At 41.6% G+C, this 26,916-nt stretch overlaps 1 protein-coding gene across 21 annotated transcripts in view; it reads left to right on the forward strand.

Annotated features, from left to right (window-relative positions):
- Positions 1–26,916, forward strand: part of KCNMA1 (potassium calcium-activated channel subfamily M alpha 1) — a 767,652-nt gene that overhangs the window by 397,636 nt on the left and 343,100 nt on the right. For 19 of the 21 annotated variants that reach the window (XM_055131423.1, XM_055131426.1, XM_055131427.1 and 16 more), the window contains exons 4-5: positions 20,790–20,883; positions 21,722–21,833. In XM_055131423.1, the coding sequence (XP_054987398.1) occupies positions 20,790–20,883; positions 21,722–21,833 (206 nt within the window). Of the gene's footprint in view, positions 1–8,227; positions 8,252–20,789; positions 20,884–21,721; positions 21,834–26,916 lie in introns of all 21 variants that reach the window. The other 2 variants (XM_055131433.1, XM_055131440.1) reach the window with 1 other exon arrangement.

Consider the following 26,916-nt stretch of genomic DNA (forward strand, 5'->3'; position numbering starts at 1 on the left):
TGCATTTCAGTCATATAGTGGTCGAGTGTCCATCCCTCCACCAGTGCCCATTTTCCACTACCAGATGGTCCCAGCATCCCTCCCATAATGAAGTTTTAATGAGGGAGTGCATCCAAAAACTATTATTGACCACCAACTTAATCTTACACAGGTTGAAGACTTTTAAGTTTTCTACCTTCTCTTTTTCCCTGCCTCTCTCCCTATCCTCTTATTCTTTCTTATTTACTAGCAATGTTTGGAGTGCCTGATCAGTGTCAGATACTTGGCTAGGTGATAGTGAAACAACCAATAAGCTAAATGAGCTGACTGCTTTCGTGGAGCTTGCATTCCAGGGGAAGGGGCAGGGATTTGGAGGTGCAGAAAGAGAACAAGTATGTATTTAGAGGTTCATGGGTGAGAGGGAGAGTGATGTACGAAAACAAGCAGAGGCAAGAGGGAACAGCGTGCAATGTCTGCAATAGGACCTACACTGAGTTCAAACAGCACTGACAGGCTTCAGTGAATGAGCCTTTTCGTAATGTGTGCCAGTGGCTGACTTGAGCAGTTGGTGTCTTTCAATTAATTTAAACTTTTACAGCTTCACCCAATGGGGTTTTAAACCTCACGTTGAAAGACAGTGAATTCAGTGTTAGGTTGATAATTCAAAAACTCTTGCATCCAGTTAACATGAGTTAGAACATAATAGCGCTACATTATTTTTTATTTTTCAGAGTAATGATGCTGTTCTGAATTCAATTGTATTAGCACTAATAGATGAATTTTTAATTCAGGAAGAGTATTTTATATTTAATGATATACATTTGGGGGGCTCCCCAGCAGTATTTAGCAGCCTGAAGGGTCTCTCCTGGGGAGGTTTTGCCTTGCAATGCTCAGTCTGCTGGCTCAGTGCTTGGGGCCAACATTGCTGGAGGCTTCAAGGCACATATCTGGCCATACTCAGTGGATCATGAAGTGTCAGAGTTAGAACACAGGACCTCAGACAAGGCATATTCTCTGACCTAGTTTATCAGCCCAATGATATTGTTTTTTAAAGGTGTGAACTGGCATTTTCTGTTCTTGTGGTGAAATGTATTAATTGACCAATGGCTTTTATTCTGTTCATGCCAATATGTTGTCAATAGTTTAATCTGAACAATAATGGAGTTTTGATTTAGATGATTTGTTGCTACTCATAATCCACAAATATTACACTTGATTACCATACTATTAGTTAGTTAACACATAACGGAGGTGGTTCCTGAACAATCCCTTACACAAAGCATGGGGACATACTTGAAGTAATAACAACTTTAAAAAGTTTCATATATCTGAAGAGATATTTCAGGACATAAGGCACTTGCCTTGTATGTGGTATCTGAGCACTGCCAGGAGTGATCCCTGAAAACAGGACCAGGAATAGGCCCTATGCAGAGCCAGGTGTGGCCTCCAAACAAAACAAAACAAAAAACATTTTATAATTTCATGCAAGTTTAGAAATAATCCTGAAAATTTGAATCTACTCTATATGTAGGGAAAGTTATGACCAGAAGTTTATATCAAAATAAATGCTTATTTGAGAAGACAGATTAGAGAGAAAATGACTGCATGGTTTAGATAGTGTCCGTGGTGGCACCTTCAGACCTTGCACAGCATGACCTCAAACCTCCAGAATGACCCAGCTCCATCTTGTCAGACTGCAAATATCTTGGGTATTTTTAAAGACTAGAATGTATTATATTTGGATTTCTTTAATAGAGCATTGCTTCATATTCAATAAAACTACTCTGCAAGCAGAGTCTTTTTGCAGAGTATTTTTATTAAACACACAAAAATACTCTGTGTGTTTATGTTCACCTTTTAGTTTGTTCCTTTCTATGGTTGCCTCAACACTTGATTCTTTGGATTAAGTTCCTAGAAAATTGAAACCTTGTTAAATCAGTAAGAGATCTAGGTTGACTTTCTAACATCTAATCTGTAGATATTTTTTATATTTTAGCTTATGCTATCCTCTCGGAGAGCCTGGCAAGCTACCAAGAGTATCCCACCCACACAGCAGAGACTGGCAAACTACCTGTGGTGTATTCGTTATGCCAAAAACAGTAACAACAAGTCTCACAATGGAGATGTTACTGGTGCCCATTCGAGCAAATCGATGAGCAATGGGATGACAATGCTACAGTGCTACAGCTTATGCTACCAATACTATTAATGTTATTATTTTTTATTTTTTTATTGAATCACCATGTGGAAAGTTATAAAGCATTCAGGTTTAAGTCTCAGTTACACAATGATCAAATACCCATCCCTTCACCAGTGCACATATTCCACCACCAAGAACCCCAGTATGCCTTCCCTCCCGCCCCCACTCCACCCCCCGCCTGTGTAGCTGATAATTTTCACTTTATTTTCACTTTACTTTGATTACATTCAGTATTTCCACAAAAAACTATTATTGTTTGGAGTTTCCCCCCCAAAATCAGACCTGCTGAAAAGGAAGCATTTGATAATTTGTTTTCCATTGCTGAGAATGAAAAGAAATGAGGTCACGCAGCCATGATATCGGCCATGCAGTTTTGGATTTCTGTGTTTTAGTATTTTAGTAACTTAAGTCCAGGGAAATTTCTGTCAGAAATTTCATCATTGCAAGCTCGTACCACTCTTTAGTGGTCCTTATAAGATGGTGGTCACCACGCCTTCCCCTCCTACCCCTCCCCCCCATCGAAAGAAAAAGCCGAGAGAGAAAAACCTTTCCCCTCCTGGGGTGGCATGGGGCTGTGGCTTAGTTCATAGTCTAAAAGCATTTATGCAAGAAGCTGCTGGTACCAAAAGTAGTTTATCTGGCCTCCGGGAACATGGTTATCCAGCGAGATGTGTCACTCGGGTCACATCTTGGCAGAGAGCAGCGCCGGTACCGGCCCTGTCCCGAGATCTCATGTGCATCCTGTTGCTGCAAGCCTTAATGTTATTTTTAATAAAACTTTCCTATCTAGTATAGAAAAGAACATACAGGAATATATATGTATACAATATCACTTGTATCACTTGTCATCCTGCTGCTCATAGATTTGCTTGAGTGGGTGCCAATAACATCTCCACTCGTCCTTGTCACATGCTACTGTAGCCCAATGGCATCTGCTTGCTCCAGGAATACGGAGAGCCTCAAACTGTTCATTCAGGATCTTGATAAAGAAGTCTGACCATCTCATAGGTAGGCGGCCAGGCGTTCTTTTGATGTCCTGTGGAATCCAGTCAGTAACAGCTATAGTCCAGTGGTCATCTCCAAATCTCATTACATGTCTGGCCCATCTGACTTTTGATGCCTTGGCAAATGAGGGAGTGTTCCTGATCCTCGTTCATCAAAGGAGGTCAGAATTCCAGATTCCTTCTCTCACTTGAGTGAAATGTGATATTCCAAGCATAGCTCTTTTGATTCCTCTTTGGGAGATCCGAATAGCATTCTTATCATCTTTTCGTAGGGCCCAGGTCTCTGGGCATATGTTAGTGCAGGACAAACGGTGGAGTCGAAAAGATGTGCCTGGACCTGGATATGACCTCCAAGTCTGCTCGGATTGGGACTGGACTTTCTCCACCCAGAGGCCATCACACCCACAAACTGCCTCCAGCGCCATGTAATCCCATCAATGGCCAAGATCCAGAGACTATAAAACAAAGCTCCTGGAAGAGAGCGATGCAGAGCCTCCTGCCCCCACACCTGGCTGTCTTCACTGGGGCCCCTTGGAGGGGGGTGGGTTGAGTTTCCCTCCCCACCCCAAGCAGAGCCCTGGCAGCTGAAAACCTCCAGAAACCAGCCACAGCCATGCTCAAGGCTACTCTTCACACACTTGGATGAGCATTACACATGAAGGAACTGGCAGACGAACCCAGGTTTGCGGGACAACCCGGGGGGCTGAGATCTCCAAGCCTGCTTGGATTGGGACTGGGCCTCCTGCACCCAGGTCCCCCATTTTCCAGTAGCTAGGCAATCACACCCACAAACTGCCCCTGGCACCATGTAATCCCATCAATGGCCAAGATCTAGAGACAATAAAACAAAGCTCCTGGAAGCATGTGGCCGCATTTGCAGCCGCACGACCTCTTATAGTCTAGTTCTTCCTCTCAGAGAACCCGGCAAGCTACTGAGAGATCCTGCCCACATAGCAGAGCCTGGCAAGCTCCCGGTGGCATATTCCATATGCCACAAACAGTAACAATGATGGGTCTCATTCCCCTGACCCTGAAAGAGCCTCCACGTGCTTCCAGAAGCTTGGTTTTAAATCTCTGGGTGTGGGCCATTGGTGGGATTACACAGGCTGGGGGCAGTCCCTGGGTGTGACCGCCTAACTACTGGGAAATGGGAAATCTGGGCGGAAGAGGCCCAGTCCCGATCTGAGCAGGCTTGGAGGTCTCAGCCCCAGGTCCCACACACCTGGATTCCTCTACTGGTTCCTTCATGCGTGAGGCTCGTCTGAAGAGAGTCTCTTGCCTGTGTGCCTGGCTGTCGGCCCTGGGGCCCCGGGGCCCCTTGGAGGGGGTGAACTCCAGCTTCCCTCCCCACCCCGAGCAGTGCTTCCATGGCTGAAGACCTCCGGAGACTAGCCACAGCCATTCTCAAGGCCCCTCTCCACATGTTCATATGAGAGATAATATTAGGTGTTGGGAATTGAACCTAGTTCAACCTTATACAAGGCAAACACCCTGCCTGCAGCACTATCTCTCCATCCCACAAAATGTGTTTTAGGTTGGTTTTAGGTATTACGTTTTGCAGTGCTTAATGACCTAGAAATTTGTTTTGTTTTGGGGTTGCATCTGGTGGTGCTCAGGGTTTACTCCTGGCTTGTACTCATGGATTGTTCCTGGCCGGACTCAGAGAGTCACTAGGTGGTGTTAGGGATCAGACCTGGGTCAGTGAGGTGCAAGGCAAGTGCTTTACTATTTGTAACAGTGAGTCATTAGCTGAAGTTGGAGTATCCAGCACTTTAGGGAGGTTCAGATAGCTTCTTTGTTTCCAGTTTCAGCTGCGCTTGATGTTCAGCCTTTAAACAGACAGGAGTGTACTTTCCAGGCTACTTGGAAGCTCCAGCCAGCTGCAGGTAATGACAGTGTTAGGTGAGTGCATCGCCATGTCTATTTCAGGAAGGACTGAATTGGTTCTTTCTGGATATTCATTTGTTGAAGCTTCAGTTCCAGGAGATCTTATTCTTTGTACGTCTCTCCACTTTTCTTTTGTTCCCATTAGAGGAAGTTTCTCAGAAGTAAAAACTGGTTGACACATTCCTTGTAAGTCTGGGGCATTTTAAGAATCGTCCTTATTGCTTCATTCTGGCTTTGATGCCACTTCTGGGAGGATTGCGGAAAACAGTACTGTTTCGGTAGTAGAGTGGGTAGCACCTCTGGGGGGAATGTGCCACAGAGACCCCCTATGATCTAAAACATCTCTCCTTTTAATTTGCAGTTTACCTGAACTTTTTTTACAATCAGACTATTATAAATTCATTATTGACTCTTTTTTGCTTATTGAAAAAATCCAAGTAGTTTTTTGTATTACTTTCTAATTTAATATTGGTTCCTTCTTATGCTTTTAGTATGACCTTCCACCTTAAGTGAATATTGGTTCCTTATTATACTAAGACCTGAGCTCTTGGACCGCAGCTATTTACATAGCTAAGATCTATAAATAATTCAAGTATTCAATGATAGTTGAGAGGATCAAGAAGTTGTAGTGTATATACCAATGAAATGCTACTTTCAGCTCTCAGAAAAGAAGTGCAACACGGCCTGAACTGGAGAGGATCATGCATGTAGATCCCAGCTAAAATTTAGAGGCTTCTCTCCTGAGGGTAGGTCCCTTCCAAAGATGAAGAGACATGTGCGTTCATTTCTTTGTGATACAAACAAGGCAGTAGATGGAAAGGGTCCCACAAGAGAATTAAACAATAGATATCTGCTTCAGTGAGTCTGTGGACCAGACTCTTCCTATTCAAGACTCCTCGGCAGCACCCAGCACTGAGGCACTGTCCAGGCTGTTAAGCAGTTTCCATCTGTTTGAGTTACTTTTTGAAGTTTTAGGTTTTGATTTTGTTTGGGAGCAAAAGGGGCAGTGTTTGGGTGACCCCAGGCCTCCACTTTGCAAAGCCTGTGTGCTAGTTCTTTGAGCCATCTTCCTGCCTACTTTCCTTGGAATTTAACTAGAATGATTCATCTCTGCTGCCCTTCAGGTCCTTCTCCCCAATGTGCACAGAGCGAATGTTCTAAAAGACAAAGATAATGACAGAATTGTCTTGCATTGAAAATTCCATCAACTTACTATTTCTTCTAGGATAAAAACTACATACACTGCTGAGGGATATAAGTTGCTCCCAGTCTCCTGGGCCACCTCATTCCTTGTCAGTCAGCAGTCCACTTAGGCCCCAAGTTGTAATGTCCCCTACCATCCCCAGAATACACTGCAGGCTCTTATGGGTCCAAAACATCTGCCCACTCTTAATTCTTCTGCTACAATATTTCTTGTGCTGCCTCTCTCTCACAGATTTCTACCTATATGTACTGTTAGGCAAAAACTGTCTTTTGTTTTTAGAGCTCCTCATTTCTGACCAATGTTTGATGACTAAGGGTTGTATGAGTTTAAAGTGGTGTTGCATTTACCTTAGACCATAGCCACTACTTGAAAAGTCAACATCTACTAACTCATTCATTCCTCTCTACCACTTGAGGTAGGTATTATTTGCATTTTATGTAAGAGAAGAGAGGGGTCCAGAGTGGTGAAGTAATTTCCCCAAAGTCATACAGGCTAGTCAACCAAAATTCTGAAAGTAATGCATTCTTGCACATTTGCTTCCAGAAATTAAAATTCAGGTGAGTTCCTCTGCTGAATAGAAAATGACTCCAGGACCAGAACTATGCTTGATTGAATTGGATGTTTCTAAAACTAGTGTTACTTGTCTTACATAGAAGAAACTCAGAGATATTGGTTGAATGAATGTGCAGACTATTTTTGTTCAATTTTTGACTACTATGTCCTTTAATATATGCCTGCATGTATTATTCAAGGGTAAGAGGGAATAAACTGTGATCAAGTGGAAACAGCTGCCTTGTGAGGAAGGGGCGGTGGTGTCAGAGAGGAATCCTGTCATTCATTTTCACCCTGCTTATACTGAGAACAGTATTGTCTTTGATAGGCAGAGTGGGTAGACAGACTCTCCTGCGCTCCAGCTGCACCCAACTTCCTTCTCGGGCTGTTCCCATGTGCAGAGGTCTGGGAGACTGAGTTGCAACAGAGCTTTCAGGGAGAGACCCTGCTTTCCTTCCCAGGAGGGAGAACCAAGTTGTGACTAGAGCACTACGCCATGAGCTATATCCAGTATTTCAGAGTTCACCAGAGGCAAAGGGGGAGGAATCAATAAAGTAAGTCAAGTGCAAAATGGGCAGCTCATAGGAAAGCAGCTCTTTCTATGGGCCTTGAAGCATAGGGGAGTGCACTGGAACTTCTGTTGAAGCTATGATGTTTTCAGTCCTTGAAGAACATCACACCTTTTTGTTCCCCCCGTCCAACAATTTTGATAAAAACACCTTTAGGGAATTTCACCTGAAACTGAGGTTCCATTAAGGAGTTGATGTGTGTGTGTTGAATTTACTTTTAGTCTGCCATGCATGCTGAGACAGAAAAAATGGACAGTTCCCACCCTCCCCGAGGGTTTACTCAGGGTGGTTGGTCTGGTAGTGGGCAGAGGTGTATTGAGTGGGTCACCGGTACCACTCTGTGCTTTCATGACTATTGCGTTCCCTAATCCCATATTAGGCCCTGGGGAGTAACCACACGCACTGTAACCCAAGTGGTAAGGATGTTGGCACTTAACTCTGTCCTATTTATCTGACTAGCACTGCTTCTATCATGAACTGTAACCACGAGTAGTCATGGTGTTTATCATTGTGTAACTGATACCTTGCTTCTCCTGAATTGTCAAACATCTTGCAAATCCTGGTTGATGTCAAAGACTCTAACGAGGTGATTTGTTGAAGCAGCAAAACCTTATGCAGATAAAGGATGGTCAGGGAAACCATCTCATCTGAATAACAGCTAATTCTGTCCTGCCCCTCCTCTGTCTCTTCCCTCCTCACCCCTGAAGTTGCCCTTTCTCACGTGTAATGCCAGTGCTCTGTACAGTGTTCTGTTTCTAGTGGTTTGAACATGTTCTGCTCGTGTCTTTCATTGCTGAAGTAACTCACCTCTCTCATATCAACTCTTACCCAGGAGCCGCACTACAGACTCTTTGATGTAGGTCTTTTCTGCATGGCAGCTAAGGCCAAGCTGTGGTTTTCATTGCATGATGCAACTTCACCCTTTTGGTTGTCAATTCCAAGTTGACCAGATCCTCTCCCTGCACTGCCCATGCATGCTGCGTGCCTCCCCCAGGGCCTGACCTGAATGCAGTGAGCACCGGGCACATGCATGGAAGTGAAGTGCTGAGCATTGCCGTCACTGAAAGCGCTGGGATTTAGGATTCTCTGGACATTCTCATGGGTCTCCAATATGCTGTGACTCTGCCAAGTCCCCTGTGTCCCTTGGAAACTTTAGACTAGAATCTTGAGAAAGATAAAAATGTATCCTTTGGTTTTGGAGGGATTCTGGTAAAGACTGATGAGTTGATAAGCCAGCATATTTTTCCAAGTAATAACTTAAGCTGATGATGAGTGTCACAAATTCCCAGCTCTGCATGGATGTGCCCCCAAATTATCAGCAATGCAGCCCTTTTTTCATGTCTTTCTGAAAAATGTTACCTACTTTGGTTCTGCTCTCATCTAATAAACAGTATTCATGTGTATAGAAGATACCACTTAAACAAATGCCCTGGGAATTGTGGCTTTAAAAAATGTGTTGTGTGTGTAAGAATGCCACTAACTCAACTTTAAAAGACTTGAAGCAGTGGTAAAATAAAGGAATATCATAGTTGCTGAAGCTTGCTGGCATTGCATTCAGTATTATTGATTAGTATTGCTATTGTTTTGTCTTGAATTCAATTTTTCCAGAGGGCCAGCCAATGACTTTTTTCCAAAAGGTTTTCTCTTTCGTAATGTGTGTACTTACCACTTGTTTTTGTTCCATTTGTATTATCAGAACAAACTTTAGTAAAACATAATTGTCAAGGTATGTTTCCTTACTGAATTGTTTTGTTGTTTTGTTATCACATCTAAATATTATGTTTTAGACCTCTGTTAGCTAGAAACTTGGAATTATGATAGGGAGGGGGCATTGCCAGGCTCTGAGAATCATAAGGGAGGATCAAAGCTTTCTGGAAGATTCCTGATAGTTTAGCTTGCCAGAGCAGCTTCTATTAAACAATACATGAAATAGAATGAAACTCTAAGGCTTCCTCTTATTTTTTTCTCTCATGAATTATGATTTTCTCAGATCTGCAGGATTTAGTAGATTGAAACCCCACATGCATACCCCCCCTTTCTATCAGATATATCCTGTTCACTTTATAGAATAGACTTTGCTTAGAATTTCATAGCATATCATTTTGGTGACCAGGATAAAAGTCTTTTGAATACAAGTATTTCATTTTTGAAAGGAGCTTATATGGAATTCCAGGGCAGGCCTGTGCAGAGCAGATGGCCTTGTCTGTTCCTGAGAATGGCTCTCCTTTTCCTAGCTTTCATCTGGGGGCTGGTAAAGAAAATAAAGGCCTCTCCTTTGTGAGTTTCTTTCGTACAGACATCCATTCCTCTCAGAAACTGCAGTGCTTCTGGATAAAATGAAAGGCTTTCTGAAACCCAGTAAAGACTGGGGATAAGTGGGTCCTTTCATAAAGACAAATCTGAAGAAATCAGCTTCTTAAGGCCATCCCAAGTCCCTCACAGAAATGTTTGCACAGTGGTGGGGAAAACAGCTTTAGAGAAAAATCAAAGATAAGGCAATAGAATTAAAAAGTGAAAACTGCAGGAGGAAGCAGGGGAAGAGAACTGCACTCCATGGGCATGTCATTCATGATATTTCTTTCCAAATGTGGATGCAAAAGGCAAGTGGACACCATTGATGTGGAAGAACAGCTGATGTTTCCGAGGTCTAAGGAGCACAACTTTGCAAAATTATTTTTAATACTAACCAGAAGCAAGTGGCAAGAAGGGAAAATAATGTTTCAAAAGATGAGAAGGGATTAGATGCAGAAGGAAATGATGGGTGTAGATTTGGAGGAATGATGGCATGGTCCTAGCGTTGAACGAGTTCATACTGCTTTTCCTTTACAATGACAGTTGGTTTGTGGATGAAGCTATGGCCATATCTGATTTCCCATGGTGCTGTTGATCTCTACTGCCCAGCTCACTTTATGGCATTCCTAGTGAGTGACTCCTTCCTTGTGCTCAGGAAACTCATGACTTCTAATCAGCAGCATCTCAGACTCTCCAATTTGGCTGAGGCTGCTAGACTCTCAACAAAACAAACTCCTAAATAGGAATATTTCCAAACTCCCATGCCTCAGCTGTCAGCCAAAGGCAGAGCTAAGGAAGCAGCTATTTTATTTCCTTGTGTAATAAAGATATAATTGTTTTCTGCGCCAGATGCCAGAAAGATTTGTACCAGGTACACCTCTCTGTGTCTTCTTTAAAAACAAAAATCTTCAGCAGCAACAACAACAACAAAAAATAACCTCAGGATATAAACAAAGCTGCTGCAATTATCTTTTTAACATTACCTATAAACGCATGGTACCTAGTAACCAATGACAGCATCCTGGGAATCATAGTGTTTTCTGTCCTTTAGAGTGAAGCAGCAGATATATGGGACGATTCTTTATGAAATTATCTACACCCCTCCCCCTATTTCCGGAGGCCTCTTAAAATCAGACAAGGCAGGCCTTCAGCAATAGAACTTGATCCCTGAAAGTAATCAAATGAGGGACTAGTGGGCTAGTGTGTCATTCTCCTTGGGAGGAGATGTGGCTGGCACAGAGGATGGAGGCTGTCAGAGATCTCTTAGGCTGCTTGTAGAATGAAGGGCTGCACTGAGGATTGGGACACAGGAAAGTGATCACCACACACCTCCTTACTATCCCTGTGTGACCATACTGTCCATGGACAGGCTAGAGCTGGCCGGACTGGGCTGTGGAGTTGGTAGTTCTAGCATCCCTGCTCTGAGCCCTGGCAGGTAGACAGACACAGAACAAGGAGGCCTCCTGTCCTCTCCAGTGTGAGCAATGGCCTCAGATCCAGGTCAGAGGACACAGGCGGGAGCCTGAGCTAAGAGGGACAGTGGTACAGTGACTTGGCACTTCCCAGAAGAATCTGAAACCAACATCTGGAAGAGAAGGGCTCAGGGAGAGCTGCATGCTGGGCCCAGTGGCATCTCAGTGAGGTCCTGCTGACCTGGAAGCCTGATATGCTGTGGACATTCTAGTCCACCTGCTCAGCTTTGCTTTGCCCCTCATTTAGAGTTAAAGGTGCTTTCTCCTGGAAAAGAGAAATCCCCCACCATCATTTGTGGTCTATTACATACCTTCTACTTTGGGAAACCTTGAGGTCAGAGTGCACTGAAGGAGGCTGCTTCCTTGAGATGGATCATTACCTAAGAAATGGGAACACCAGGAAATGGATCCCTGGCACTTAGGAGTTGACTATTGGTTTATTGGTCAGGAATGATTATTTATGAGCCTCTTAACTCACAAGGCAACATCTAATATCCAGAGAAAAGGTTCCAAGGCCAGAAGATCCTGGTAGGATGAATCCTTGGTTCGTGTTTCCTCAGGGTCAAGTTTTGTAGACATGATAGCAGTATCGTCACTGAGGAAAGAACACTGTCCCCATACCAGCTTTATGTATGAATTTCTCCTCTACAGTGGATGAGAGGTTTCTCCTATTTCTCCTGTTTCTTCTATTCTGGGTGATTTGTAACTGCACAGGTTATCACTCTTTTGTGAGTGTCCCCAGAATGAAGCTGAGATTGGGTAGGGAGCAGGCACTAATGGTAGACAGAGGACTGAGCTGAGGACTGAGCTCATCCATGGGCCTGAGAAAAGTCCTGTCCACCACCGGGTCCACTCCCTGCCCATACCTGGCTGGTTGAGCTTCTCTAGAAGAACTGTTTTGTAGTATTTATGTGTGTGGGCACCTCAAACACTTTTGTTCATATTCTTCATCACTTGACTACATAAAAAGTTTACTGAAGGAGAGATAGCTAGAGAATCAGTGGAGGTTGAGAAGGGATGGAGTTAGACTCTGCTCTGACAGGTTCAGTGAACTGTCAGTCTCAGACAGTTTAGTAGAAACTCAAATGGTGCCATTTGGCAAGACTTAGTTTTATGTAGTAGCTTAACTCTGATTTATTCCATAAAAGTTTCTGGCAAATATGAGTACTAATTCTCCTCTAATAACAACTGTGATTGAAATAATTGTAGTATGGAGATAAGCTAGAGAAAACAAGCATTAGCGGGTAGATTGTCTTGGCCATCATTCCAAGTGTCCCACAGTGAAGACATAGATGAGTCTACAAAGGCAGAGCTGGAGCAGACACAAATGGTTCACACCCTGTCTTTTCTCTAGATTCAAGCTGGACCACCAGGCAAACAAATTTCTCTTCTCTGCTATAGGCCTGAGGAAAGAATACACAACCTCTGGTGGCCACCCATTAATGTGACTCATGGTTTTCTCTGTCAGGAAATCTTGGTTAATTATTTAGTATTTATGAGAATGTTGTAGCTACCTTCATGGAAATATTATTTTTCCAGTGTTTCTTCTATACTATTTTATTCCCAGTGAATGCTCTAGTATAGAATCACACCAGATGTTAGTTCATTGCACATCCTACTGGGCACTTGACTTGCATTGAAACACCTGACAAAGAGGCAATAAAGCAGATACAAATGGAAAAAATAAAGTGTGAAGTAATTGATTCTGTCAGTTTTTGTTCATTTGGATTATTGCCTTTTTGACAATTTTTCTCCAAATTGCTCTTATTATCACTATTGTTATTACTTTAGTTTTGAGAATGACTCTCACTTGTGCAGTTCTTAGTCTTTCCCAGATGCTGTGCTCATCATCTGCTATTATCCTCACAACAGTATTTGAGGTCCGTATCCTTAGCTCCAGTTTGTGGATGGGAAAAGCAAGGCCTGGAGAAGCCAAGCTGTTTACGATCCCACATGGTAGTAGGAGGCAACAGAGCTGACACTTAGCCTCTTTCATGAACTCCAAAACTAGTTTAAGTGCTAGCTACTTTTGAGGTGAACTTGCAAGGCCAACATTTACTTCTGATTCACTTTTCTGGATGCATTAGTGCATGAAAAGAAATGGAATGAGAACAAGAAGGATAACTTAAGACTTAGGATGTCATTTTATTATTTTTTTTTGCTAAAGAATTTAGGATAGTGCTGAAAGAAAATGAGTTTTTTTCCCATATGAATGTGTTGAAAAGTAATTATTTGTAGTTTCTTTCAGTAATCCCATGCATAAGGAACTGAAATATTTTGCTGATTCCATCAGTGATCTATATCACTTTCCTTGTCTCATAGAAGAATACTTCGGTATTGGGGCAGATTGTTTAGACTGGCACCCTGGGCTGTACAATTGTGCTGACAGTCTCCCACTCTAAATTTTCTGAATTATCCATCAACACCTGAAACTCCAGAAACAGAGCACATAGGGTTCAGAGTCACGAGGGTATACATGCCATTCATTTGTGCCTATTCATTTCAGCGTGGTTCTTATGAGGCATAAGTTTGTGGCTATTGAATCAAATCTCATCAATTGAGCAGAGGTATAGTGAGAAAATGGCAACCATTGGTAAGATTAATCTAGCTATTGATGCAAACTCATATCTGAAGATTTTCCTTTAAAGCCATTTAATCAATTCTCTTGAGATCACAAAAAGTCAGTACTGAAAGTAACAAAGAAAAGTATTTTCTGGTCATATCAGAATTGTTGCAAGATTTAAGAAAAACATTTTAAGATAAATCTAACAGCCCATTTTGAAGTTTTTATCTCTAGTATTGACTAATTGAATACAAATTTACCTATCACTAATAACATCTTAGAAAAGACCTACTCCAAGATATTTGGGGGATAAAGTCATAATTACCACCAAATTAATACACTTGATTCTGTTTATTAAAACTAATAAGACTGACACCACTTCTTGTACGTGTCTCGCCCATTTATAAACACCAGATCACACTGGGTTAGTTAGTTAATGCTCTAACCTCTAGTGTATTAACTGACATGGATGTTAAAATGGAGGCAGTAGGTGAAGTATAAAAATAGAAAGATTTCTACTTGAGTTTATCAGAATGGGATGGTGCTGGAGTGCTGTTCAAGTCAGAAGACAATGTTTCATATGAAGATTATTGTTTTTCCAATTATTAACTATTATTACTTCTTTCACACTAAACCCATTGCTGTTATTACAAGACATTTTTCTGAGTCCTAAATTCCTATTAAATTACTTTCTAGTATAAAGAGTATGTTGCAAAACATTGTGTCTTCCCCCCTTTAAGAATATCTTGATCTCAATGCATTCTTGTTACAGCAATACTTTTATTCCAATATTTTAGACAGGACAATTTTTCATACACTTGTAGAAAAATTTAAAATAGCTTAGATTTACTCCCTCTGGGCTGCAGATACATTCCATAGGCTCTACATCTATATGATGATGTTGCTTTGTTTGATGGAATGGAGTGCAAAGCTAACACTTGTCTGGTCCATAAATGAAAGAATTTAGAGTATACATACCCTATTATTCATTGCCATGTTTATTTTTATTCTCCTAGACTAAGAAAAGGTGAGAGAAAAATGAAGTGCTTGGATGGTCATCCAACTTTTAGCTGTTCTATTACAAGGCCATCTTTAAGCAGGAAAACTAGGTCTTAGCAAACATAGTCAAATGTCATGGTGCTTCTGCATCTCAGGCTCCCAGGAAGAACTTCTGGGGATTAGAATTGCCCCCAGTGACTTTTACAGAAGCTGCTTGGATACGATTTGTACTAGCAGTTGCCAAACTTATTTGCCCACTCCTCCTTTTCAAAAATCATTTAATGGCTCCTGGGAATCTACTACTTTACAGTGACCAAACAGAAAGGCACTCCTACCCCATCATACTGAAGCTTATACCACCCCTACCACCCCCTGAATCATTCCTGCACCTTCTGGGGAGTGACATCACCCATTTTGAGAAACACTGGGTTGAACAGTCAGTTTTCTCGAAATTTCTCCAGACCATTTGACAAAAACAAGAATCATGTTATGAGGCCATTATTCCATGGGGCTCTTCAATTAGTTCAGTCAGCACCTTGTTTTTGCATAAACTTCAAGCCAGCATCTGTGGCTACCATATGCTACTTCTGAGCTGCTTCATCTTCAGGAATGTTGTCATTTACCCGGAAAAGGAAGGTGGCATGGCAGAAAGAGTATTAAGTCTCTGACCCAGGTCCACCATTTAGCAACATAATCATGGCTTCTGAGCCTCTGTTCTCTGTAACTGGGGGAGTATAGCAAACTATCTAATTAATCTTGCAAATTTATGAGAGCCAAAAGCTAGAGTCTCTATAAATGTTATACAGTTGACAATACAAATATTATATAATAATCCAGTTATTATATTGGATTAAATAAGAATCAACACAACACAACCATTCCATTTAGAATTCCTTCTAACATTTTAAGAATACAAAGATGAGCTACATCAATGAAGACATGTGTTGTTTGCTGAATCACCCCTCAAGGTTGGCCTTGAAGATCGCCCAAGGTCTGAACCCCAAAAAGGGAAGAGCATTTGAAGAGGTCACAGCAAATTCTATTCCTGGAATCATAGGTATATGGTCACATTCATAAAGTAATAAGGGTGCCACTTCTTGGTACCGAAGGGCTTAGTCCAAAACAGGATGCAAAAGGGGAAAAAAAAGAAGTAACAGATTAAGCTGGTTTTTAGAGGCTCTTCAGAGCCTGGCTTAGAGTTGATGTATAAGGCAGGAGGGAGCCATGATGGTGGATGAATGACATCTTTTAATTAAATTAATCTGGCAACTTGGCAGAGATGCGACTTGGTGAAAAGTCTGGCATCATTTAGCTTATTGTATTGATTCATGTCTGCAGTGCTGTGAGCCTGAATGTTGGTGGCCCATAATCCTGGTGGGAATTGAGAAAGCTCCATTCAATTTAAAAGGGGACTGGTCACAAGAGTGAGGAGAATTTAAATATTGGAAACTCTCCTACCAAGTGCTATTTTGTTCCTTAGCTAGTCTGTTCCCTCTCATGTGGCTATTTGTTAAAGCACCTCTGATGTTTGCTGCTGTTGTTCCTAACCGACTTCTCATTTCTTTCCCTTATAAATGACGGTCTTTATAATCTCTCCCCATCTACACTCCATCATTTCCCCTTTTAATCTTAAACTAAAAATGTACTCCTCAGGCATTCCCTGCTTGTTAATTGGAATGTCATTGGTGAAGCTTGCATTAGTGGCGTGGTAATTACTTCCCTGTATCTTCTTAATTTCCCCCCCCCCCTGTTCACATCTGAAACTGAAAATATCTATTCAACCCCTTGATCTCAGCAATTAGTTAAGTGGTATGCAGCTGGTTATCTGGAGGCGGACTCACATGCTTAATCATCTCCACTCAGGTCTGAATGGGAATCTACTGCAGTAGCATCACCTGCAATTAGTGTGTAGTTGCTAGAAAGTTCTCCAGGAATAGTGGTTCTCAAAACACAGTCCCCCAGATGAGCAACAAAATCAGGAAAATGGTTAGAAATGTAAACTCTCAGGAGTCCACTTCAGGATTTATAACTGAGATTCTCCGAGGTAGTCCTGCCAACATTTTCCTGTCCTAGAGGGGAGCTGAAGTTTGGGGCCACTGTCCAGTGAGAGGAAGCAGGGCTCTGGGAAGAATGTGCAAAGACTTCCAAACACACAATGGGGAGTGGAAAAGAGATACCTGTTACTTTCCCCTTGGAGATGATGTAGACGGCAGAATAACAGCCGGAAGTAAGATTCTTGTTCTCCTGATTTTTTTTGAAAGAAAACCTGAGAAGCAATTGCTTGTTCCATCCTGGAAAGACGAGTTCTTAGGTTTGTATTCAGTAAGTGTTAGATCTTCCTGCTCAGAGCTTTTTATAATGTTAAAAATATGAAGAAATAGATCTCTTCCCCACTTTCCCTAAGTCTCATTTTCCACTATAGAGATATCTAAATACTGAGGATATGCTCTTATTGATGGGCAAGAGGAAATAGGAACTCGAATGTCAACATGTATTCTGCATTGATTATACCACAATAAGCAAAACCATTTTTTAAAGGTGCTTCAATCAAAAACTCTTGGTCAAAACTCTCCATTTGCTCAAATTTTAGTATCATATTTGCTTCATAAACTAATGAAACCTAGGAATGCAAAGCTACAGCTTATCAAGTCTCTTTTGCCCTCAAATAATTAATTCATTACTTAACTAAGGACGGTTTAGGAAAGTCAGTTTTCTTTCCCAGAATTAAAATAGTTTTCTATTTCGGAATTAGTTTTAAAAACTTTCTTTCCCCCTCCCCCCATAAAACCTGTTGGTATGTGTTTATCTAATCAGAATGGCAATCCAAATTTAAGTGTAATATAGAGTCATTATTCATTGTACCTAAAAAATAAAGGTAAAGTCTTCTGAAACTCTTGAAACTGTTGTATATGTATCAAAGGAACTTCCCTACTTTACTCAAGAAGGAAGAGTTTGTATTTTCTTCTCCATTCTACAATCAGCATTATCTATTGAGATAAATTCTCTTTGGAAAAAACAAAGGTTGGCTGATATGGCCAATATTTCTGCTGTGGAATTACATATTTTGTTCTTAAAAAACAATTATTTCTCCATGGGTTATTTATATTTGGGGAATAAAATGTTGGTGTTTTAGAATATCTACTCTGCATGAATCCGTGTACAAAAATCATCAGAAGGATTTATCTCAAAGATCCCATTCAAAAGTTGTGTTGGCCATTTGAGAAAACTAGACTGGGCATTTCTCTCTGGGCTCTCATGGCAAGTAGGAAAGACCTAAAAATGATAGGACTTGGTCTCTCTATCACTTGAGACTTTCCAGGTAGCATGCATGGACTGACCCCTTTTTATCTTAGAGTTTCCTGCTTTTCTCCCTCTCATTCATATTATTGGCATGCACTCATATTACTGACAGGCTTTGGCCAGAGGTAAAGCAGCTACCACTACCAGTGTAATTTGCTCTTTTCATTTTTTAATTAAAAATTTTTGAAAGAAATTATGAAAGACCTATTGTGTGTTCACTTTTGTTCTCTATTAGTCAAAACTGCTAATGAGGTATTTTTCTTTTTCAATTCAGTGTCCTCTAACTTTAAGCCTCTCCATTGTTGTCTTTGGGTATTGGCAATAAGGAGATTCAGAAATGGCAACTAAGGCAAGGAACAATGGAATTTGCTACAGTGGACTCCTTATACTCATTAGGATATCTGGTTCTGCTTATGTAGAACTAATTGTCCTCAAAAGCTAATCTCTCTCTACTATACCATTCTCTTCTACAGTCTAGCATAAATTTACCTGCCACCTCTCCAGATGTATCTTGAGTTTACTACCAAATTTTTAAAAAGCATGGAATAAAATAGAGTTAGACATCTCATGGTGCCCCCAATATTCTACCAAGGATTCCACCAATAACTAGTTTGAGGGCAAGAGTAAGGTTTTTATTTGACCTTGACAAAGTTGTCAGTTTTCCTTCACATATTTGGGAACCAAGACTTTATCTTTGTCCCATTGACTGTTTACACGACAATCTTCCTTTCCTTTTTAATTTTTTAACACATTAAATCTTGATGAATACAAAATTCCAATGCACAATTATGTCAGAGGGTACAAGTGAACTCATGAGTACAACATTTACCAACATATACCTATTCTTTCCTCCCCGCCCCCCTCATGTGCGCATGCATGTGCGCATGCGTGCGCGCGCACACACACACACACACACACACACACACAGCCCACTTGGTCTTCAATTGCACATCATTATCAGAGAATTCTATAGCATTGGGATATATTGTCTTTTCATACCTGAATTTTACAGAGGATTTCTTGTCAGTCTAGTTCAATTAGTTGCTACTGGATTAGCTAAGAACTCTGACAACTTTAGACCTTGTGAGTTTGGTCCTTGAAACAGAACAAAATACTATCATGGTTTGGAAACTGCAGAAGGGTCACTTATATACTCTAGGTATGGATTTTCCTTTTATTTTAAGGGAATATCTGTGTAAGTGAGCAGTGATGGGCTGTGATGTGTAAGCTTCTTTTATTCCCACCTCCTTTTAGCATTGGACAAATTCCATGCTGTCTCTCCTTCCACTTTCTTAATTTAGCAAAAACCTAGCAATTGTCATTTCTTTTAAGAAGAACTATCTTTCAGTGTTTGTTTTTCACTCAATTGGCTTAGTTTTTAAATGCAAATATAGATTACTCTTCCTGCCTGTCTGGAAGTTTCTACACATATTTGTGATTTGGAAGATGACATGAAGGGCATGTTTGACTTGTAATAGAGATGAATAATGAATAAACCCAATGCATGTAATCTGTGGGAAAATCCCACAGCCTGATCCACCATACCTCTCTCTCTAAGAACCCCACATTCTTCAATTGCCTGTTGAATAACTAAGCATTGTCCTTACAGAAGTACCACTATACTAACTGGTATCCCATATGGTGATTTCCAAAGTGGTGCTATTGGAAACCTCCAATTCTGCACTTTTCAAGCGAGCCCTCTCCAGGAACCCAGGGACCATACTGCTTCCCATGGGGAAAATATTTTGCTTTATCCCTACTCCCTCCCCTTTCCCTCACCTCACCTTCCTTTCTCCTTGCTTACTGATAACAGTGTACTCTGAATTTTCATTCACAGCTTTGGGATGCTTATGAGGCTTTCCTGCTTTCCACTCTGCCCAAACCTTGGGACTTTTCAGACTTTGGTCCTCTGATCAGTTTGGCCCGGGAAAGCACATGGAAGCCATGTACCAGTTTGTATAGTAGTACCCTTTTCAACTGTCAACTCTTGAACATAGCAGAGTATGCTCGGGGTTCGCATTGGCTGCTTAACACACACAAAGCCAATTAACCTGCATGCCAAAAACAAACCAAAAAAATTAAAATTAACCCTTAGAGTACTGCTTCAACATTTTGGTTTAATAACCTTGAACTTGACTAGTTGAGCAATACTTTCTCCCCTAGATCAGATTGCTTCGCCTAAAGTTCTTATTTACCTGGTCTAGAACACCAACCAGGATCCTCTCCTCTACAGCTTTCCTGAGATGCTCTGGGTCCTTTAAAGATTAATCAGCTGATGACTTGACCAAAGGTCTTAAACAAAGCCTCTATGTTTAATTGAAAATGTGCTCCTCTTCCAGGGCACTATAGAGGGTGTGAGAAATTGATTTTGGCTTTGCTACTTAAATGTCCTCTAAAAGAAAGAAGTCAGTTCTTTAAGGGTTAATATGTAATGAAGGAATTTAGTGGTCTCTCCTGCTTGTCCTTCCTCCAAGGTCTCTGCATGATCCTCTTCAGATCCTTAGCTCAACTGCTGAATGATGACTTAAAAAAATAACGCACACCTAAGCAATTACAAAAGACAAAGAACCAAAGACTGAATGGTTGAATGGAAAGACTCCCTTGGCAATGCTTGCTTGAATATCACTGGGGGGTACGAAGACCAAATGTTTTATTTGCGGGGACATTCGTGTTGTCCTCTACCCTGAGCCCAGCCAAGGTACCACCTGGCAGAAGACTTGATACTGCCTTTCATTTACCACTTGCTTTTTCTTCTTCCTGTCTAATAGCCCAATAGAATCCTGCCAGAATTTCTACAAAGATTTCACATTACAGATCGACATGGCTTTCAACGTCTTCTTCCTTCTCTACTTTGGCTTGCGGGTAAGTTTCTACCACACCACTCTGTATCATGATGGGTGTTTGAGTTTGACCTTCTCCAACAGGCAAGATGAGGTCTAGGGTTCCCTGGGAAACAACAGATCTGCTTCCTTTCAGTCTGTGAGGAGGCCTCTCCTTAGCTGAGCACTTTCTAAAGTGCATGTTAATTTTGTTCCAAGAAGGAGAAACATCGATTGTAGTAACTATTATATCTCTGCAAGTTAACTGTTTCTCATCCTTCTGTGCACTTATGAGTGCATTGTTCCCTTAACTATAGAAGCAAGAAGATTTCTGCTCTTAAATTTGCATTTATCAGTGCCTCTTTAGCTGAATTCCAATGGAACACTTTTGAGGGTCATCCTCAAGTGTGTTGATGGGCAGAATGTGGGGGTTGGTGGATTTTTTCTAGTCACGTTATGAAGAGAACTGTATGTAATGTGCATTATAGAGGTGTGTGGGTGTGTGCTTGCACACATCTTCATGAATGAACTCATGCATGCATGCCTTATTTTATACTAATAATTACAATGTTTACACCAGAGAGCATAATGGAGGCGAGATTACTCAATATCCCCAGTGATGCTATTGGAAAGCAGGGGAAAATAGAGCACCTGATCTTTTTCCAAAGCTAACATGACAGTAGTCATTCTTGAGAAATGCCTCTGTGTCCAAATTCTAGGGCCAAAATAGCATGTGATTGACATAGCTATGAGAACATAATATCTCCCTTCAGAGTACCAGAGACACAAATAAACACATGTTCTTTCTGGTAAAGGAGTTTGTATGAATGCTGGCACCGTGCTTCTCATTTTGTTTCTCTCTTCTTTTTCCTTCCCCCCAGTTTATTGCAGCCAATGATAAGCTGTGGTTCTGGCTGGAAGTGAACTCTGTAGTAGATTTCTTCACAGTTCCCCCAGTATTTGTGTCTGTGTACTTAAACAGAAGTTGGCTTGGTAAGTCCATCTCTCTTCCTTCTTCTCACTTGTCCCTGGACAAGGGTTACAGAGTTGGGGGTGGATCTGAGGGCTGGGCTGTCCACACAGAAAAATCCTGTATCTTCATGGTGACAACACTTGGAGTTTAGAAGTTGCTGGTAACACTTCTCTTTGGAGCACTTGCCATGGAGGACTTGCACAGTTAGTACTTCAAGTAATGCAGTTTCATCACTGTTTAAGCCTAGATTGTCATTGCTATGCCGGGACTTGGAACAGGTTTAAGGGATAAAAGGCCCAGGGGGACAAGGCCTGTTATCCAAGTAGCTGGCCCAGGTGCCCCAGAAGGTTTGCCTGACAGAGTTCATTTCTACGTGAACTAGGTTTGTGACAAGTGGACTCTGGATTCTTTTTTTTTCTTTCATTTTTAAAAATTAAATCACTGTGAACTACAAAATTGCAAAGTTATTCATGCTTGAATTTCAGGCATACAGTGTTCTAAAACCAATCCCTTCACCAGTGTCTACTTCCCTCCATCTATATCCCCAGTTTCCCTCCCACCCCACCCCCAGCCTGCCTCTACAGCAAACACATTTTCCTCTTTTCCTTTACAATACTGTTACTAGCAGGATATCATGTGTATTGCTTCACCTCCTTTCAGCACCCAGTCCTTCTCCACAGTGACCACTTCCCTCCATCACTGAAATAGTCATCTCCTCCCTAACCGATCTCCCTCTACTCCCCCACCCCCCTGCAGAGTCTGTCCCACTAAGGAACAGTTCTCCTGCTCTTCATTTATATTGACTTTCTGCATTAGATATTTCCTACTGTGGTTCTTTATATCCTACATACGAATGAGATCATTTTGTGTCTGTCCCTCTCCTTTAGCATGCTACTCTCCAGATCCACCCCTCTGGCATTCTTTATTGTGTTATTTATCATTATAAAATTATTTATTATTAAAAAGAGTAGGGCATAATGAGGGCAAACTTCTTCAGTACTTGATGTCACATGAAGGAGACTGGGCTTCCTTCCCTTGTGAAAGGAAGAGTGTTCACAGGGTCTAGTTCACAGGCCACATTCTGTTTCAGATCTAAGACAACGGGATGGGGAAAGTAACTCTGAGGACAGACTTGGCAGCCAGAGGCTTATAGCCATATCGAGAGGGTCGCTTGGCTTTGTTGAGTAATTTTCTCAGCATGATTCTATGCTTCGTGCTCTCATGGGAAAGAAGGGAGGCTGAAACAGGACTTGGAGAACTATTTGTGGGTATCTTCTGTCTTTATTTTCAGAATTTCTTTGGCTTATTCTACTTGCTTTTCAAAGAAATATATATGCATATATATGTGTATATATATACATACAGTATAAACATTTGAAGATAAAGAAAATCTCTCTTCCCTCTGCATCTGTCACCTTCCCTCTGGGGTATTCAGCATAAAAGACTTTCTGTCCCACTCACTGCTCCCCCAAACAGGTGTGGATGTGCCCATAGAAGAGTGTGTCTGAAGTAATGGGCTGTCTACAGAATCATTTTTGTAAATTTACTGCAATTTTTTTCTTTAAAACTTTTCCTTTTGGTTTTGGGGCCACACCAGGCTGTGTTCAGGCCTTATTTCAGGCCCTGTGCTCAGGGGTCTCTCCTACTGAGCTTGGGGAATTGTTTGGAATGCTGGGGATCAACTCTGATCTGCTGCAGACAAGGCAAATGTCCCACCTGCTGTACTATTGCTCTGGCCCTACAATTTGGTTTTCTTTTAATAGCAGAACATGGTCATTCTTTTCACTCTGATAATCACAAAAAATTTTCACAAAGTTTCATAAACTACACCACTTTATTTATTTATATTTTGCTGGTTATGGGCACAGCCCTGATAGTGTTGGATGCCACCCAGACCACACCTGGTGATGCTGGAAGGGGCGTATAGATTCTGGCCATTGAACTCCAGAACTTGAATACCCTAGATATGCACTCTACCTCTTAAACCATGTTTCTGGCCCTGTTTCCAGATTATTCCGCTGGAGTGCCTGATTAGAGTTTTCTTCCACTGTGAACAGAGTTTTAATAAGTATTCTCATCCAAGTATCTGTATAGTTCTATTTCTCTAGATCCAGCTTCCTGGAATAGATCTGCTGGTTCAAAGGATATGTTGTACTTCAGTTTCTACAGATATTTATGGGTAACTTTCCAAAAATACTCTGTCAAGATTGTTCCACTCACAATATGGTTTGCTGTCCTTGCTGGCACTGTGAATGTCTATGCCTAGTATCAAGTATTTAAAAATAAACAGCTTTTATATATATTCATAATCACATAGTGCCTCTCTGTGTGTGCATTCTGTTTTAAAGGGTTCTATTTTCTACTTGGTTTCTCATTAGAATTGTATTTACTTGCTCAATGAAAAATTTTCCATCCTTGATCTGATATATGCTTGCTTAAATTAAGTTTTCAGGCCAGCCCGATGTCTCACAGCCATTTTATGTATCACAGACATACACAAAACTGAGAATTGTTCTGTGGTCACCTACATGTACTATGATGTGCAGAATTCTGGTGGTCTCCTTTTAGCTCTCAACTAGCTTTGTGATCTGGGAGATTCACTTTTCTTCTGTTAGTCTGTTGCTTTACAGTTGTGAAGGTTGGGTTAAGTGATATCTAAGGCACTTTCAGTTCAGAGTTTCTGAGAGAAGCATCATTAATGGCGAATTTAGGGACCTAAACTGTTGGAGAAGCCTGAGAAGCTAGCGAAATTGCCTCACCACACATTATGCATAAGTAATGAATTGGCTCTCTTTGGGAATCATCCCTACCCTTTCCCCCTGGTTTTGGGACCACCCCCAGTGGTTTTTGGGAGTTGCTTCAGGGTTACGGGGTCACTTCTAGTCTAGTTCAGGTTCCATGTGGTACCAAGAAATGGATTCACACATACAAGGCAAGCACTCTATGGCTGAGTCACCACTTTGTACTGAAGAGTTCACCATGCTTCTAAAAAAGAGCCCTAACAAATAGAGAAGGAAGGAAGAGAGAGAGGGACAGATGGAAAGAGGAACAGGAATAAAGAGAGAGCAGGAAAGAGGAAAACAGGAGGAATGAAAAACAATGCCTGCCTTTCTGGTCACTCTATGCATATGGACAGCCACTCTGCTTTTCTGACCCCTTGTTCTTCCCATCTGAATAATAGAAGATTCACACTCAACTTCTAACTCTCATTCTTGATGAATCTGGACTTTAATTTTTTTGTTATAACCCTGTGATTTACCACTTTATTCATAATACAGTTGTTTCAGGTATTCAGTGTTCCGACACCAATCTCACCGCCAGTGTCCCCAGCTTCCCACCCACCACACAGCCTGCCCCCTTGCAGGCACACACAAATTTACAATGCTGTTTGTTACAACACAAAGGCAAATGGTCTTCCCATAACTTAGATCAATAGGAGTCAATTTGTAGTAATTGTTACATCTCACAGTGGTGTTACTCAAGTCACTGTCTGAAACTCCCCTCTGCTGGTTGGTGCTAGTTGGGCCTCTGTGTTACTGGTTAGGCTCACTGAGCTTGGCAGCCTTCTGCAATGTTCTCATCAGGTTTGCTGTAATGCTACTGGACTGGTAATACTATGAAAATGCGGCCGTGCTGTCCAGGAGCCACAGGCCTGGGGCAATTTTGTGACTTGGCAGTTCGATGAGGTTCTGTCAGGGGGTGTCAAATGTGGCTTTTGGGACCTTCAGGCAGAACAGGGAATATGCCCACCCCCATTCTGAGAAGGCCTAGAGTTCTCAACTCAAGGGGAAGTGAATCTGAATTTTAAGTCACTTTGCATTCTCTCCTACTGCCTTGTGATGAAGATAATTGAGGGCCCCCACTCTGATGTAGTAGAAACATCCCCACTGCCTGCAACAAATAGATGTCAGTTCACGAGGGAACACAGAGCCTCCCCATGAGTGAAATATTTCATAATATGTTATAGTGTAAGAAACTATTTTCATCTGTGCCATTTCTGTGGATTCCCTAATCCTGCCAGGTGAGTTATGTTCTGAGAGAGTAAAAATCATCTAAAATAGAAACGGAGGGAAGAAAAAGAAAAGGAAAGAGTAATGAAATATACCTTTGAATCTACACCAGTTTCTCTTCAAAGAAATATCATCTACATGTGATTCTAGTTGGACATAATGAAACCATCTTTATAAGCAGCTACTTTGTGTCAGACACAATTCCAAATAATCAGATAAACAATATTAAATAAAATAGAAGAGCGTCAGTCTGGGGAATTGGCTCAGTGTATTAGAACACATGATTGTATGCAGGAAGCTGTGAGTTTAATCCATATGGTACATAAGGTCTCCTGAGCACCACCAGGAGTGACCCCAGACCAGAACCAACCCTTGAACACCACCAGATACGGCTTCCAAAACAAACTAAAATAAATACACAAGATATACAAGTTTCCTGCCCTCTGACAGTGCCATGTAAAGAGAAAAGAGGAGAACCAATTAAGTAACACTATTAAACAAGTAAATTAGGTTATGCTCAGAAGCTAAGTTCTGTGAAAACTGGAAACACAAGCCAACTGCTCTTGGGTCCTGAGATCCACGCCACCACCAACAGCATAATACTCTCTGCTCGGGGAAGAAGGAAACACCTTTAGGGTAATGCTGTTGAGTCTTGGGTAACTAACCCTTACGTAAGATCCTCAACTGGCATGCCTCTGGTGGAAGAGAATTCAACATAATGATATTTCATGGAGGTTCCTATATTTGATTTGATACATGGATTATTATATTATGAGATAATGATTATACCATGAGCTGCCAGAGGGAAAATGAACAGCCCCTTGAGGTCTGACTGATAGAATCAAAGGAGTTATCCTTTAGTTGGGACATTCTGAAAGTGCTGTCCTGCCTGGCAGAGGTCTGGAACCGGCCATAGGACCTGGCATCTCCCCTGTCCTCTGGTGCCTGCTCCTGGGGCCCTGCTTCTGCCATTGGCTTTGTGGGACTAAAAAGTACAGCGACTCCCCAAACCCACGTTCCTCTTCCCGAAGTGCACCATGGAACAGCAGCGTCCTCATCAGCAGATGCTGCATGCCAGGTAGCAGAGCTCCTA

Source organism: Sorex araneus, chromosome 3 (assembly GCF_027595985.1).
Source record: "Sorex araneus isolate mSorAra2 chromosome 3, mSorAra2.pri, whole genome shotgun sequence".
NCBI classification, from domain to species: Eukaryota; Metazoa; Chordata; class Mammalia; order Eulipotyphla; family Soricidae; genus Sorex; species Sorex araneus.